Here is a 12,082-nt window from a genome sequence, read left to right as displayed (position 1 = left end):
TGATTTATTTGATTAATGTAATTGTTTGGTTGATTGATGAGAGTCTGATTGACTTTTTCAAGGAGGGGATCTTGTAGGTTTCAAGCATATGACCGAGATAGAAAGAGCCACCTGGCCAGAGGAGATGAAACATACAGTTGCATTGGTAACAGAGCAGCTGGTAGTACAGTCTAGTACGGAGCAGCCGTGGAAAATTGTCAAAATACAAACAAAAATGAGCTTATTTAATTCAGCATATGGAGAAACAGAAGCCTGGGTGCATGCAACAAGCAGACGGACAGCATTACGAATTGGGAACTGTGCGACTTCAGGAATCGGCAGCTGCAGTTTTGCTAACGATTAAAACCTTCATAAAATATGAAATGAGTGAGGACAAGGAGAATTGTATTGTAATAGTCGAGTCAGTGCACTGCACAGGAATGGGTAAAGTCTTCAGGCTGACACAGGAATGGACATTCGTGACGTGGTAGATTTGAAAGCGACAATGTTGATCATCGTACGTTTGCCCTCGGCACAAGTGTGAATTGCCTGTAAATATTTCATCCTGAACCCATTTATGGGGTGGATCATGGAATGAGAAATGACCCGTCAAAACAAGCGTGCGTGTTCATCAGACCTTGTTCTGACCTTATGACTATTCAATCTTGTTCCCTGTTCAGGAACCAACCAACTATTTCACGCCGAGCTCCTCACCTTGGTTTGTCAACATTGGACCATCACATCGCTTCACATCAAATTATCCGGACCTGACTTTTCAGACGGGAATGAAAAGCAGCAGGAGCAGAAAGAATTAGACTCACAAAATCTATTTCGCAATGAAGAAGATGTTTCGCACATTGCACAGCATTTGCCTTCATAAAAAGGCAACATCTCCAGAACGGACGTGAGGAGCCGGATATCGAACCAGTGAAGATGGATGAGAGCTTATCGATCCTACTTCATTTTCTGCACTACAGGAAACATGGTGGCTGCCCACTGCACCTGTTTACATCTGATCATCCGAAGGTCTGTTCTTGGGCCTTCTTCAGGCTTGCCATGCATGACTTGTCTTCTTAATTTAAGCTCTCCATTAATTTCAGTTCTACACAGAAACCGTTCAAAAACCATAGCTTAAGCAGGACAACTGATTAAGCATGGTGCAACATAATGATTTCGATGCAATTGATCAGCTCTGATCTCTCTGACTTACATAGTCGGCTCCAGGAGCTAAATGGTGCCATGCTCCACAGATTTCTCACATTCATTTGTTCATCCCGGCCTCCCCATATGTTGCCTTGCACCTGTAGTGCAGTTCTTTGGCGTGGTTGGATATTTGCTTCATTCCTGTCACAAGAATTGATTTTGATTGGCTCTCTACTTTATAGTATCCAACAGCCACTGTCGACGTCGTTCTATTTTGTAATTTTATGTGAAGTAATCCCACTTGTTAACATCTCTTTAGCATTTATGTCTTCCTCCAATATATCGTTTGTAAACCCTGATCCACAAACTCTCGCAGTTTTAATGTTGCTCTCATTTGTTTAGTTGGCCTATTAGGTGAACATTTTATGTAAAAATAGCTTCCAATGGGTTCCTGAGCTTCTCGCGGAACCTCGGAAGAGATGCCACATAGACAATGGCGCTCGTGCAGCAATTTAAATTCCGCAGCATATATGCAACTTGTTTAAAGGTATACTCACCATCACTATCTAAAGCGTCATCAGCATCAAAGTAATATAAAATATACCACAGCCACATAAATATGAAGCTGCCAGATATGGCGAATAGTAAAACCACACACTGCCTTCTACTCTCCATCTCTCGATCACTAGACGTATCTCCTTTATTCTGACACTTCAGTTCCTGACGGACACGACTGGCGACTATAATGTGTCTTACTGTCAGAGCATTGAGGAACAGAATTAAACCAAATGGAAGTATTGGGGTTAGAATCTTCTCAAAGTTGTTAAAACCTCTCCACACAGGGTCATCATTATATGCATCGCTGTTTGAACAGTACCATGGTACATTATTAACGATCTTATAAGGTACAAATCTAAAGTAGATAGGAATATTTTTTAAACACAGCAGAGTGCCAGTTGTTGACAAAACCACAGTTGCAGTTTTCTCAGTGCAGTATTTGGCTTTGAGTTTCTCACAACATATGGTGACATATCGATCAAAGGTGAATGCGATGGTGAACCAGACAGAACAGTCTATGACTACACGGCGCAGGGCATAGCGAACACTACACACAGGAGTGATGTCCAGGAACGATTTTGGGTAATAATCATTCTTGATTTTACTCAGTATAATCTCAATGATAACGACCAAAAGATCCACTGATGCCATAGCCAGGAGATAGCGAGTGGTGCAGGTCGAGATTCCACATCTTCCCCGAGCCAGAATTGCAATTGTCACTAAATTGACTGGAAGAGAGAGAACGATAGAGAATATAAAAATATTTGGAAAAAACAAACAGTCATCATTTTGAGACTTTGAAGTAAGGGTTAAAGCTAATCAACACAAATGTGTGGAACATTGTGAGAACAACAATAATTGCAATTAACACACTTGTGACACACACTGTTCTTTCAGGTGAACGCAAATGCAGACATGACCATGAAGCAAACTGTTTAAACAGGAAATAATGCAGGTAAGACTTTGATAGAAAAAACAACATCGCGAGTGGATCGTTAATGTCCCACTGGATTCAGAACAATTCCCGTATATGTTATGGCCATTATTAAAATTGTGCCGGGGATCCAAGATGGCGGCGACCCAGCAAGTCTGAGGGCCAGTGCCCGAAACGTCGAATCTCCTGTTCCCTGGATGCTGCCTGACCTGCTGTGCTGTTCCAGCAATAAAGTTTCAACTTTGATCTCCAGCATCTGCAGACCTCACTTTCTCCTCTATAGTGCTCCTCCCAAGACTTGGGTAAAGTGGGTCACCCACCCCCACCACACTCACCAAATCATTTAAAATAGCTGTTTAATTTAATTAGTTGTTTAGTATTAAATTTAAACAATCTAATTTTCAGTAAAAATGACGAAAGGGAAGGGAGCCCGCAGCTCTCAGCACGTAGGAACCCCTCCCCACCCTCTCCAGCTGCAGCAGAGGCGATCCCAGCCGCCCCGGGGGAATTACCTACGGTGGCGAGCCTTGTGGAAATCATCTCTAAACTGAATGCGAAGATCGACACTTTTGTTGAAGAGTCCCAAAGCCGATGGGGCTCACTCTCGGCCGTGCTGCAAAATCACGACCGAGACATTAAAGAGTCGGACGGGCGGAGCTAAAGGCTGCGACCTGCGAAACTACAGCGCCATCGGCCGTGGTTCGGGTTCGGACTCTCGAACAGCGAGTCCGGACCTAAGAGAATCACACTGACGACCTCGATAATCGAGGTCGCCGAAAAAATATTCGTTTGCTGGGCCTTCCCGAACGGGAAGAGGAAGGCCAGCGTACAGCGATTCTCGAGCAGTGGCTGCCACAGCTTTTAAATCTGGAGCCTGGATCAGGCCAGGTCAGGGTAGAATGGGCCTACCAGGTCGCCATATGTGGGCCCGGCTCGAACCAGCGCCCCCGCCAGGTCCTGTTCAGGCTGCAGAGCTATAGGGAGAGGCAGATACTCCCAGAAGCCTCTAGAAATCTTGGAAAATATTCCCAAGCCATGATCTATAAAGGATCCAAGATCATGTTCTTCCAGGACTTTTCCCCAGCTCTGGTCCAAAAGAGAAAGGCATTCGATGAGGCGAAGAAGTGTTTAAGGATCTTAAATATTCAGGATTCCTTAGGCTCCCCAGCGATGCTACGCTTTAACCATGAAGGATCCGTGTATAACTTCGGATCGCCAGAAAAGGCTAAGGAATTTTTGGACTCTCTTAGATAAATTGTAAGAGATAATGGATGCTGGTTTGCCTTTACCCCACTCCGGTTTATATCCCCCAGCCTTTTTTCTTTTTTCTTGCGTTACTGTTTAATATTATCTTGGGGGGCGGGGAGAGGGATTTATTTATTTGTTGTCTATTTAACGATTTTCTCCCACCCTTCGGGTTGTTTTTTTATTATTCTATGTATGTATGAGGGTATGCATATATATATATATATATATATATATATATATATAAGCCGGGGGGTTTAGTTAATGTTGGTGGGGGGAGGTGGTTACCTTATTCTATTTTACCTCTAGAAGCGGGGTTGTTTTCCCTTGTTATTTTGTATTCTTATGTTTCATTATTATTTGTTGAGGTTGTAATTTTATACTTATATAGGTTTATACATGGTATTAACATTACCAAATATATCCAGGTGTTGGTGTGGTTGAGGTGGGGTTGGGAGTAGGGTGCTCACTGTAACTCGAGCTTTGTATTATATCTGAATTCTCCTCATCCTATTGAGGAGCGGCTGTGTCAAGGGTGGGGCATTGGTTGGGAGAGGATACGATGGATCTTTGGAAAGGAAGTGACACCCCCTGGTTACAAGGGGGAAAATCTACATTTAAATACGTTTTATATTTTTTATTATTTAGAAATAGATTGTTATTATACTGTTGTGAGTGTATTAGAGAGCCTTTATTTTTGTGAATTGTATATGCTCTATGCTCGGGATGTTCTGGATAGGGATTCCCCTCCCGAGGGGTCTCGGATTTGCCTGGATGATTATGGTTGATCAGTTGGTTAAGTGGTGCACCTGGAATGTCAAGGGGAGTAATTCGCCAGTCAAAAGGAAGAAAATATTATCAAATCTTAAGAAAGAAAGAGTTGATAAAGCTCTCCTACAGGAGACACACCTGTTGGATAAAGAACACTTGAAATTACGACAGGGTGGATTTGATCAGTCCTTTTTTCTTCTTTTCGGTCAAAAAGTAGGGGAGTTATTATTCTTGTTCGGAAGAATTTCCCTTTCAAAATCCTAAATCAGATAAAAGACGAATCTGGACGATATATTTTGATTAAAGCCCTTATAAATTTAGAGGAATATGGGATTTTAAATTTGTACTGCCCACCCCCCACCCCAGCGGCACAACCCTTTAAACTTATAACGGAAGCCTTCTCAAAATTGATGGATCTTGGTGCCCGTCATAAAATTATAGGGGGAGACTTTAAGTATATTATGGATCCGGAAATAGATAGGATTCCCAAGAGTACTGCAGGAGTATCTCCCATATCTAGACAAATGGTGGATCTGAACAAAGAATTAGGATTAGTAGATGTATGGAGATGTCTTCATTCACAGGGCAGAGATTTTTCTTTTTACTCCAATCCACATAAATGTCATACCGGAATTGATATGTTTTTTGCCCCCTCGATTTTTTTAAATTCCATATCATCCTGGAAAATAGGTAGTATTGCAATTTCCGACCATGCTGCTGTATATATGGAAGCCAAGGCGAGGAACAACGGAACATTTTGGTATGGCTAGCAACCTCTCAATGATGTGGGAGACCATCAAAGCTTACGTGCGAGGTTTGATCATCTCCGACTCAGCGACCCAGAAAAAATTAAAGAGAGAACAACAGCGTTTGCTCGAAGCTCGCTGAAAAGCAGCTGAAACAGCATACACTAGTAGACCTTCTATTATTAAATTGCAAAGGGTTACGGCCCTTAGCACAGCTCTAAACACTACGCGTATCCAAACGGCTAAGAGGGAAGCTTTATTTGCAAAACAAAGGTTATATGAATTTGGCGACAAACCGGGTAGAGACTTAGCATTTCTTGCAAAGAAAAAAAGGACCCTCAAACTATCACGTCTATCAAGTAAAGTACGGATATTTTGACTCATGATCATAAAAAGATTATCGCAATCTTTAGAAAATTTTATTCTGATTTATATAAATCGCAGGATTGTGAAGGCAGGACGAGGAGGATGCAATAAGTTTTGAAAAATTTGACTTTTCCTGGCCTAACTCCGGAACAGGTATCGGTCTTAAATGCTCCCCTAACAGTCCAAGAAATACTTGGCGCAATCAGGCAAATTCAGAGCGGTAAGGCACCTGGCCTAGATGGTTTTCAAGCTGAATTCTATAAAGAATTTAAAGAAATATTGGCTGGTCCACTTATGGACATGTATAACTATGCATATAGTCAGGGCTGTCTCCCGCCTTCGCTGAAAGAGGCAAATATCTCTCTTAACCTAAAAAAAGAAAGGATCCAGAAGATTGTACGTCATACAGACCAATATCCTTGCTAAATGTAGATTTTAAAATCCTTTCTAAAACGTTAGCATTGAGAATAGAAAGGGTACTGCCACATATCATAAAGGAGGATCAGAAGGGGTTTATTAGGGGCCGTAGATCATCCAATAATATTAGAAGGGTTTTGAATATGATTCAAGCCTGCCATCAGGAAAAGATACCAGGATTAGTAGTTTCATTAGACGCGGAAAAGGCATTCGATAGGGTTGAATGGTCATATTTGTTTTACACATTGGAAAAGTTTGGCGTTGGAAAGGTGTTTACCAAATGGGTCTCAACATTGTATAGTGATCCCAAAGCTGTTGTGGTTACCAATAGATTAGGTTCGGATAGCTTCAGTGTGGGTATGGGCTGCCGTCAGGGATGTCCTCTCTCGCCATTGTTATTTACGCTCATAATTGAACCACTAGGAGAAGCTATATGGGCTGATCCAATATAACGGCCCCGAGGAATAGTACAGGTAAACATAAAATTACCCTTTATGCAGATTATGTTCTTCTATTCCTCAGTAATCCTCTGATGTCCGTACCTCGCTTAATCCAAGTTATTAATGCATTTAGCGCATTCTCAGGCTATAACATTAATTTCTCAAAAATCGGAGGCTATGCCAATGGGTGGCCTTGTTATGATACCCAACTTAGTGGACGGATCCCATTTTCCCTTTCGTTGGTCCCTGGAGGGTTTCTTATATTTAGGCATTTTTATTACCCCAGTATTTGGTCAGTTATACAAGGCTAACTGTGCATTTACTGGAAAGGATAAGGCAGGACTTCCAGCGATGGGGAGACCTTCCAATTTCCTTGCTGGGAAGAATAGCACTAAATAAAATGAATGTCCTGCCCTGTTTCCTATACCCTATGAGAATGCTTCCGGTGATGCTGCTGAGGCTGGCACTACGTAAATTATATGGCTGTTGGATTCCTTTATCTGGAATCATAGACAGGCCCTCATTAAGCTTAAGAAGCTACAGCTTCCACAGGCAAGGGAAGGATTGGACTTCCCATATTTTAGGAAATATCAGTTAAATTCCCTGTTAAGTTTCATAGCTGATTGGGTCTTGTCTGATCCACAATCAATCTGGCTGGACATCGAGGCTTCTCAAGTAAAATACCCACTTATTAACCTTTTATTTTCAGACAAGAGGAAAATCATTACGGATCACTGTAAAAACCCTATAATACTAAACACAATTAAAGCTTGGAATATAATGCAGCAAAACGAGGGCAACTCACATAAAACATCCCCTTATGCGCCGTTAGTGGGAGCATGGGAATTCTAACTGGGGTTTACAGATGCCACTTTTAAACTCTGGAGATCCAGGGGTATCTCATGTCTAGGGAACCTATTTAAAGATGGGTTCCTGATGTCTTTTGAACAGCTGCGTCAGAAATTCGGATTACCTAATAGAGACCTCTATCGATACTTCCAAATTCGAGACTATATACAGAAGAAGACTACGTTATTAGATAGTCTTTATAAATCAGCTAGAGAATGTAGAGTACTACGACCAATGGGGGTATCCTCGATCAGTACTATTTGTCATTTACGACATGATGAAATATCAGGAGATATGGACAATCTGCTTAAAACACGGGAACAGGAATTGGGACGAAAAATCTCTATAGAACGTGGAATGACATTTGGGAAAACGCCAGAAGAATCACCATCTGCAACAGAACTCAGGCTATCCAGCTGAAGATACTTTATAGGGCCCATATGCACCGGAACGATTGGGAAAATTTAAGGCAGGAGCATCTCCAATGTGTCCCAAATGTAAAATAGAGGTAGGCACTCTTGTACATTGCCTATGGACCTGTCATAAGATCCGTAGATACTGGACTAAAGTAGCAGGTACCCTGACAGAAATTTTAGGAACGGAAATTAAAGTGGACCCTGTATCTTTCCTTTTGGGCTTTTCGAAATTTCCCTCCCTGGGCATGCACGGGAAGAGACTATTTTCTATTCTCTCTTTCTGTGCAAGGAAAAAAATATTTTGGTAAACTGGGTGGCTGAGGGCACTCCCGGACTTTCAAATTGGCACAGATTAATTATGGAATGCATTCCCCTTGACGTCCTTACAAATATGGTGCACCGAAAGACCGAATTATTTTGTAAAATATGGCAGCCCTTCTTGAATTATATCAATACAGATATTTCGGCTATCCTAACAAGAGAATTTATTTAATTGAGATTACGAACCTGGCTGGTCCGGGGCCCCTTAGGAGAGGAATCCCGCACGAATAAGGGTTTTGTTACATTTGATGTTTACACATTCCGAGCATGTATCTCACTAACCAATTTCTATGTTATCCGCTGTTTTTTTTTTCTCATTCTCGTATTTGAATAATGTAAGAGACTTAAATATACATTCTGGTTAGTTGTAGGTAAGATTAGTAGTTAGTTGAGTTTTGATTTTTTTTCGTTCTCAGTATTTTTCTTTTGTTAAATTTTGGTTATTATATTTTTAAGATTTAATTGTATATCAATGTTTGTACTTGAGAGTTTTGTTTATTTTTGTAAACTTGTAAAAATGTTAAATTTCTAATAAAAATATCTATTTAAAAATCGTGCCAATTCCTAGAAATGGACAGCATTCTTCGATGAGAACATTCCCTCAAATGTTTATACCCATTGCAGGTTAAACATTCTACATGATTTGCCACTCAGGGCATAAATCACTGAAGGATTCCAATTTAAAAAATGTTTGCTGACACAATGGAAAGATAATGAAAATGTATTGGACAGCTTCTGCTGGATAACAAAGAGAACTGTGCTTGGACCAACAAAAGTAATTACATACTTACGTGACGCTCAGTACACAGTATATAGTAAGGGATTCAACTCGAAAGTAATCTGGATAAACTGTTGAAGGTGTCTCTTATAATTGCAAGAGTCTGACATTACATCGAACATAGGACATAGAACAGTAGAGCACAATACCGACCATTACGCCTTCGAAGTTGTGCCAACCTTTTATCGTGCTCTAAGATCAAACTAACCTATATACCTACATTTCACTCTAATCAATGTATTGACCCAAGAACCCTTAAATATCCCTCATGTATCTGATATTACCACCGCTACTGTCAGTGTATTCCACACACCAACCACTATCTGAAACCCCGCTGAAACCTTCTGCAATCACCTTCAAATTGGCGCTGTCGTGATAGTTATTTCACTGGATCACTTCCTCTCTTCGTCATGTACAGATCGATCAAGTCATCCCTCAAACTTCTTCGCTACAGTGAGAAAAGCCCCAGTGCCCCTAACTATCTTCACAAGACATGTCTTCCGGTCTAAGCAGCATCCTGGTAAATCTCCTGTGTATAATTTCTAACGCTTCCACATCCTTCCTATAATAAGGCGGTGAGATTTGAATACAATTTTCCAAATGGGGTCTCACCACGGCTTTATAGAACTGCATCCAAATGTCGCGATTCTTGAACTCAATCCACCGCTAATGAAAGGTATTATTAACAAATCTATTAACTTGAATGGCGACTTTGAAACGAAGGAGTTAGTCCAATTTGGAAACATTAAATGTGCATCATTCAGAGAATAAAACGATGAAGTACAACGCAGTGAAATCTCTTCAAATTGTTTAGGCATTTGTGAGCTCGGCCTGTCCAGCAGATGTGATCTTTGGAAATATTAGCATACACAAGAGTAGGTACTAAAAACGGGCTTTCCGAAACAGTTCAAAACGGAATATCATTTGCTCTAAGGCTGTGTAACTATCACTTGAAGTAGGAGGAATGAAAGCATTTTGTCACAAGAAAAATGAAACGAAAAGTGTCTGAATGTTGTAAAGAAAAACCAACAGCAGTTATTTCTGGAAAAGCCCAGGCGGTCTGGCTACATTTGTAGAGGGAGATCAGAGTTAACCTTTCACATTCAGTTACCCTTCATCAGAATTGAGGAGTGCAGATGTTGATCATGAAGCACACTGAATGGCAGGATATGTTGGTAAGGTTGGAAGAGCAGGAATGGAGTTGGAGCTCAGTGAAGCATGAAGACAGTCAGAGCCCTGTTCATTCAAACACCATGTTTTATGTTCTGAAAACCGTCACATCAATTTTCGACATGAAGAATCATGCATAATTTATTCTGTAATAAGTGGTATCATTCGTGGCTTAATGGTTCCCAGGTCTTTGAACAGGAAATTAGGTCACACAGCATCACGACCAAAATGTGACTGTGCTCAGTGTCCGTACAATGTGGTGCACCAAATCGATGCGAACAAATACCGAAGGATTGTCCACTAAACATACAGTCACTGGGATCAAGGATCACAAACCATTCAGGCACACAGCTTGAGAGTTAATGATCCTCAAATTAAAGTAGTGTGGTAAACTGGCGCATTATCATTTGTGAGGCCTGCTGTTCTGATGCAGCTGATGATAATGCTTAAAAACGTCGGTCCTTAGAGCCAGAACTGTCTGGGTAGATCACAGGATTTATTTTTCATTTTCGGTTTTACTGTCGAATCAGTCAGCGGGTGTACTCACAATAGGCTGGCAATGCACGTTCAACAATATAACACAACGGACCCTTCCTCAACAACAACAACAACAAAATACGCTGTGCAAGTACCCTTTTCTTGAAATGAACACAATGTAACTGTTAGGGGAAATTCTCAACTCATATACAATGCAATGTCCCATTCAATGTCCAATGATCTTTGTCGCGTCAAATTCTACAGATATTACAGACACCTTCACCAATTTTTACAGAATTCTTCGGATTTGAATCATTTCCTACAGACTGTGAACTAAGCATCGCGTAAGTATATTATCACCATCGTGGAAACAAACACTACAACCTCAGTGAAGACTCAATGCCGTTTACATGCTGAAGCGTTTTGTTCATCTGATGTGTTCACAAAAGAGTACCATTTTGTAAAAGTTACTCAAAAACCCAATGCTATTTTCCACTGTTACCCACTGAAGCCCTGAAATGGGCTGCAATTAAATGAGTAAACGCTCCTTCTCCTTCTATTTTTAACAGTGTCGAATGTGTAGTCTCAGCAAATATCAATTCTGCTGTTAAGAACCTCGTCTCACTGCCAGGCCATGATTTTGTTTGAATGATCCTGTTTGTCTCCTTATATGTACTTTCTAAATCTCAAGAAAACAAATAATGGAACAGCCATCTGCTTACTTAAATTCTCCAGATTTTGAACTTCTTTTTCTTTTTTATGATTTTTGTCGCATGAATCTGTTCGAAATATATTTCTCAGCCATCAGGAACTCAAAGACACAATCAAAAGCTTTGCTCAGTGCAATCACTGTACGCTTCCTCGTCGTCCTTGCAATAATATTTGCTTATTTTATTTGATTGACTGCTGATAGGTTAAGCATTACAACCGTAACTTTGGAGAGCTTCAACCGGTTGAAGCAACAGAAAATAAGCACAGAAATAGCCCAGGGACATCTGAAATGAAACGATGTTTCAAGAAACGTTATTATTCATAGGGTAATGCTACAGACTACGTTATACACAATTGACAGGATGGAAGTTCATTACAACATACCGCGAAAACCAATTGCGCCTAGAACAACGTAGAAAATTTTCCTCACTGTTTGAATTGGAAGATGCATGTTCAGTTTGATGGACTTGTCCCTTTCCTCTGCAGACAATCCCGCTAACTTAGATTCTGAGATGGGCGATTTGCAAGGCCTTAAGTTTATACCCGTTAGCAGCTCCGCAAGGATATTAGTGTTGCAATGTTCAAGTGTTGTTTGTCTTGAAAACCTGGTTAAAAAAAGCAGATGACAGCAGATGAGATAATTCCCTCGATGTTGGAATATGTTTACTGTGAGGAGTAAATTCCAGGAAAAAAATAAACCCTTCACGAATGGATAACATTGGTGCCAGAATGTAACTAACCAGAAATGGCAGTGATGTTAA

General features: G+C 40.7%; 1 protein-coding gene across 1 annotated transcript; it reads right to left on the bottom strand.

Annotated features, from left to right (window-relative positions):
- Positions 1 to 1,545: 1,545 nt before the first annotated feature.
- LOC148134773 (putative G protein-coupled receptor 139) lies at positions 1,546 to 11,772 on the bottom strand. The gene is made up of 2 exons (XM_087985329.1): positions 11,706 to 11,772; positions 1,546 to 2,408 (listed from the first exon to the last, which is right to left on the bottom strand). The coding sequence occupies exons 1-2, from the start codon at positions 11,770 to 11,772 to the stop codon at positions 1,546 to 1,548; spliced, it is 930 nt and encodes a 309-aa protein (XP_087841455.1).
- Positions 11,773 to 12,082: the final 310 nt, after the last annotated feature.

Source organism: Chiloscyllium plagiosum, unplaced genomic scaffold (genome assembly GCF_037043375.1).
Source record: "Chiloscyllium plagiosum isolate Xiang-an unplaced genomic scaffold, Cpla_swu_hap1 HiC_scaffold_52, whole genome shotgun sequence".
Lineage (NCBI taxonomy): Eukaryota > Metazoa > Chordata > Chondrichthyes > Orectolobiformes > Hemiscylliidae > Chiloscyllium > Chiloscyllium plagiosum.
The sequence above is the reverse complement of the archived record's forward strand: the minus strand, read 5'-3'. Positions and strand labels throughout refer to the sequence as shown.

Excerpts from the sequence above, each read along its gene's own strand:
- LOC148134773 (XM_087985329.1), bottom strand. The coding sequence starts at position 11,772 with ATGCATCTTCCAATTCAAACAGTGAGGAAAATTTTCTACGTTGTTCTA. Across the intron at positions 2,409-11,705 it reads AGGCGCAATTGGTTTTCGCG|TCAATTTAGTGACAATTGCA; the intron begins GTATGTTGTAAT and ends TCTCTCTTCCAG.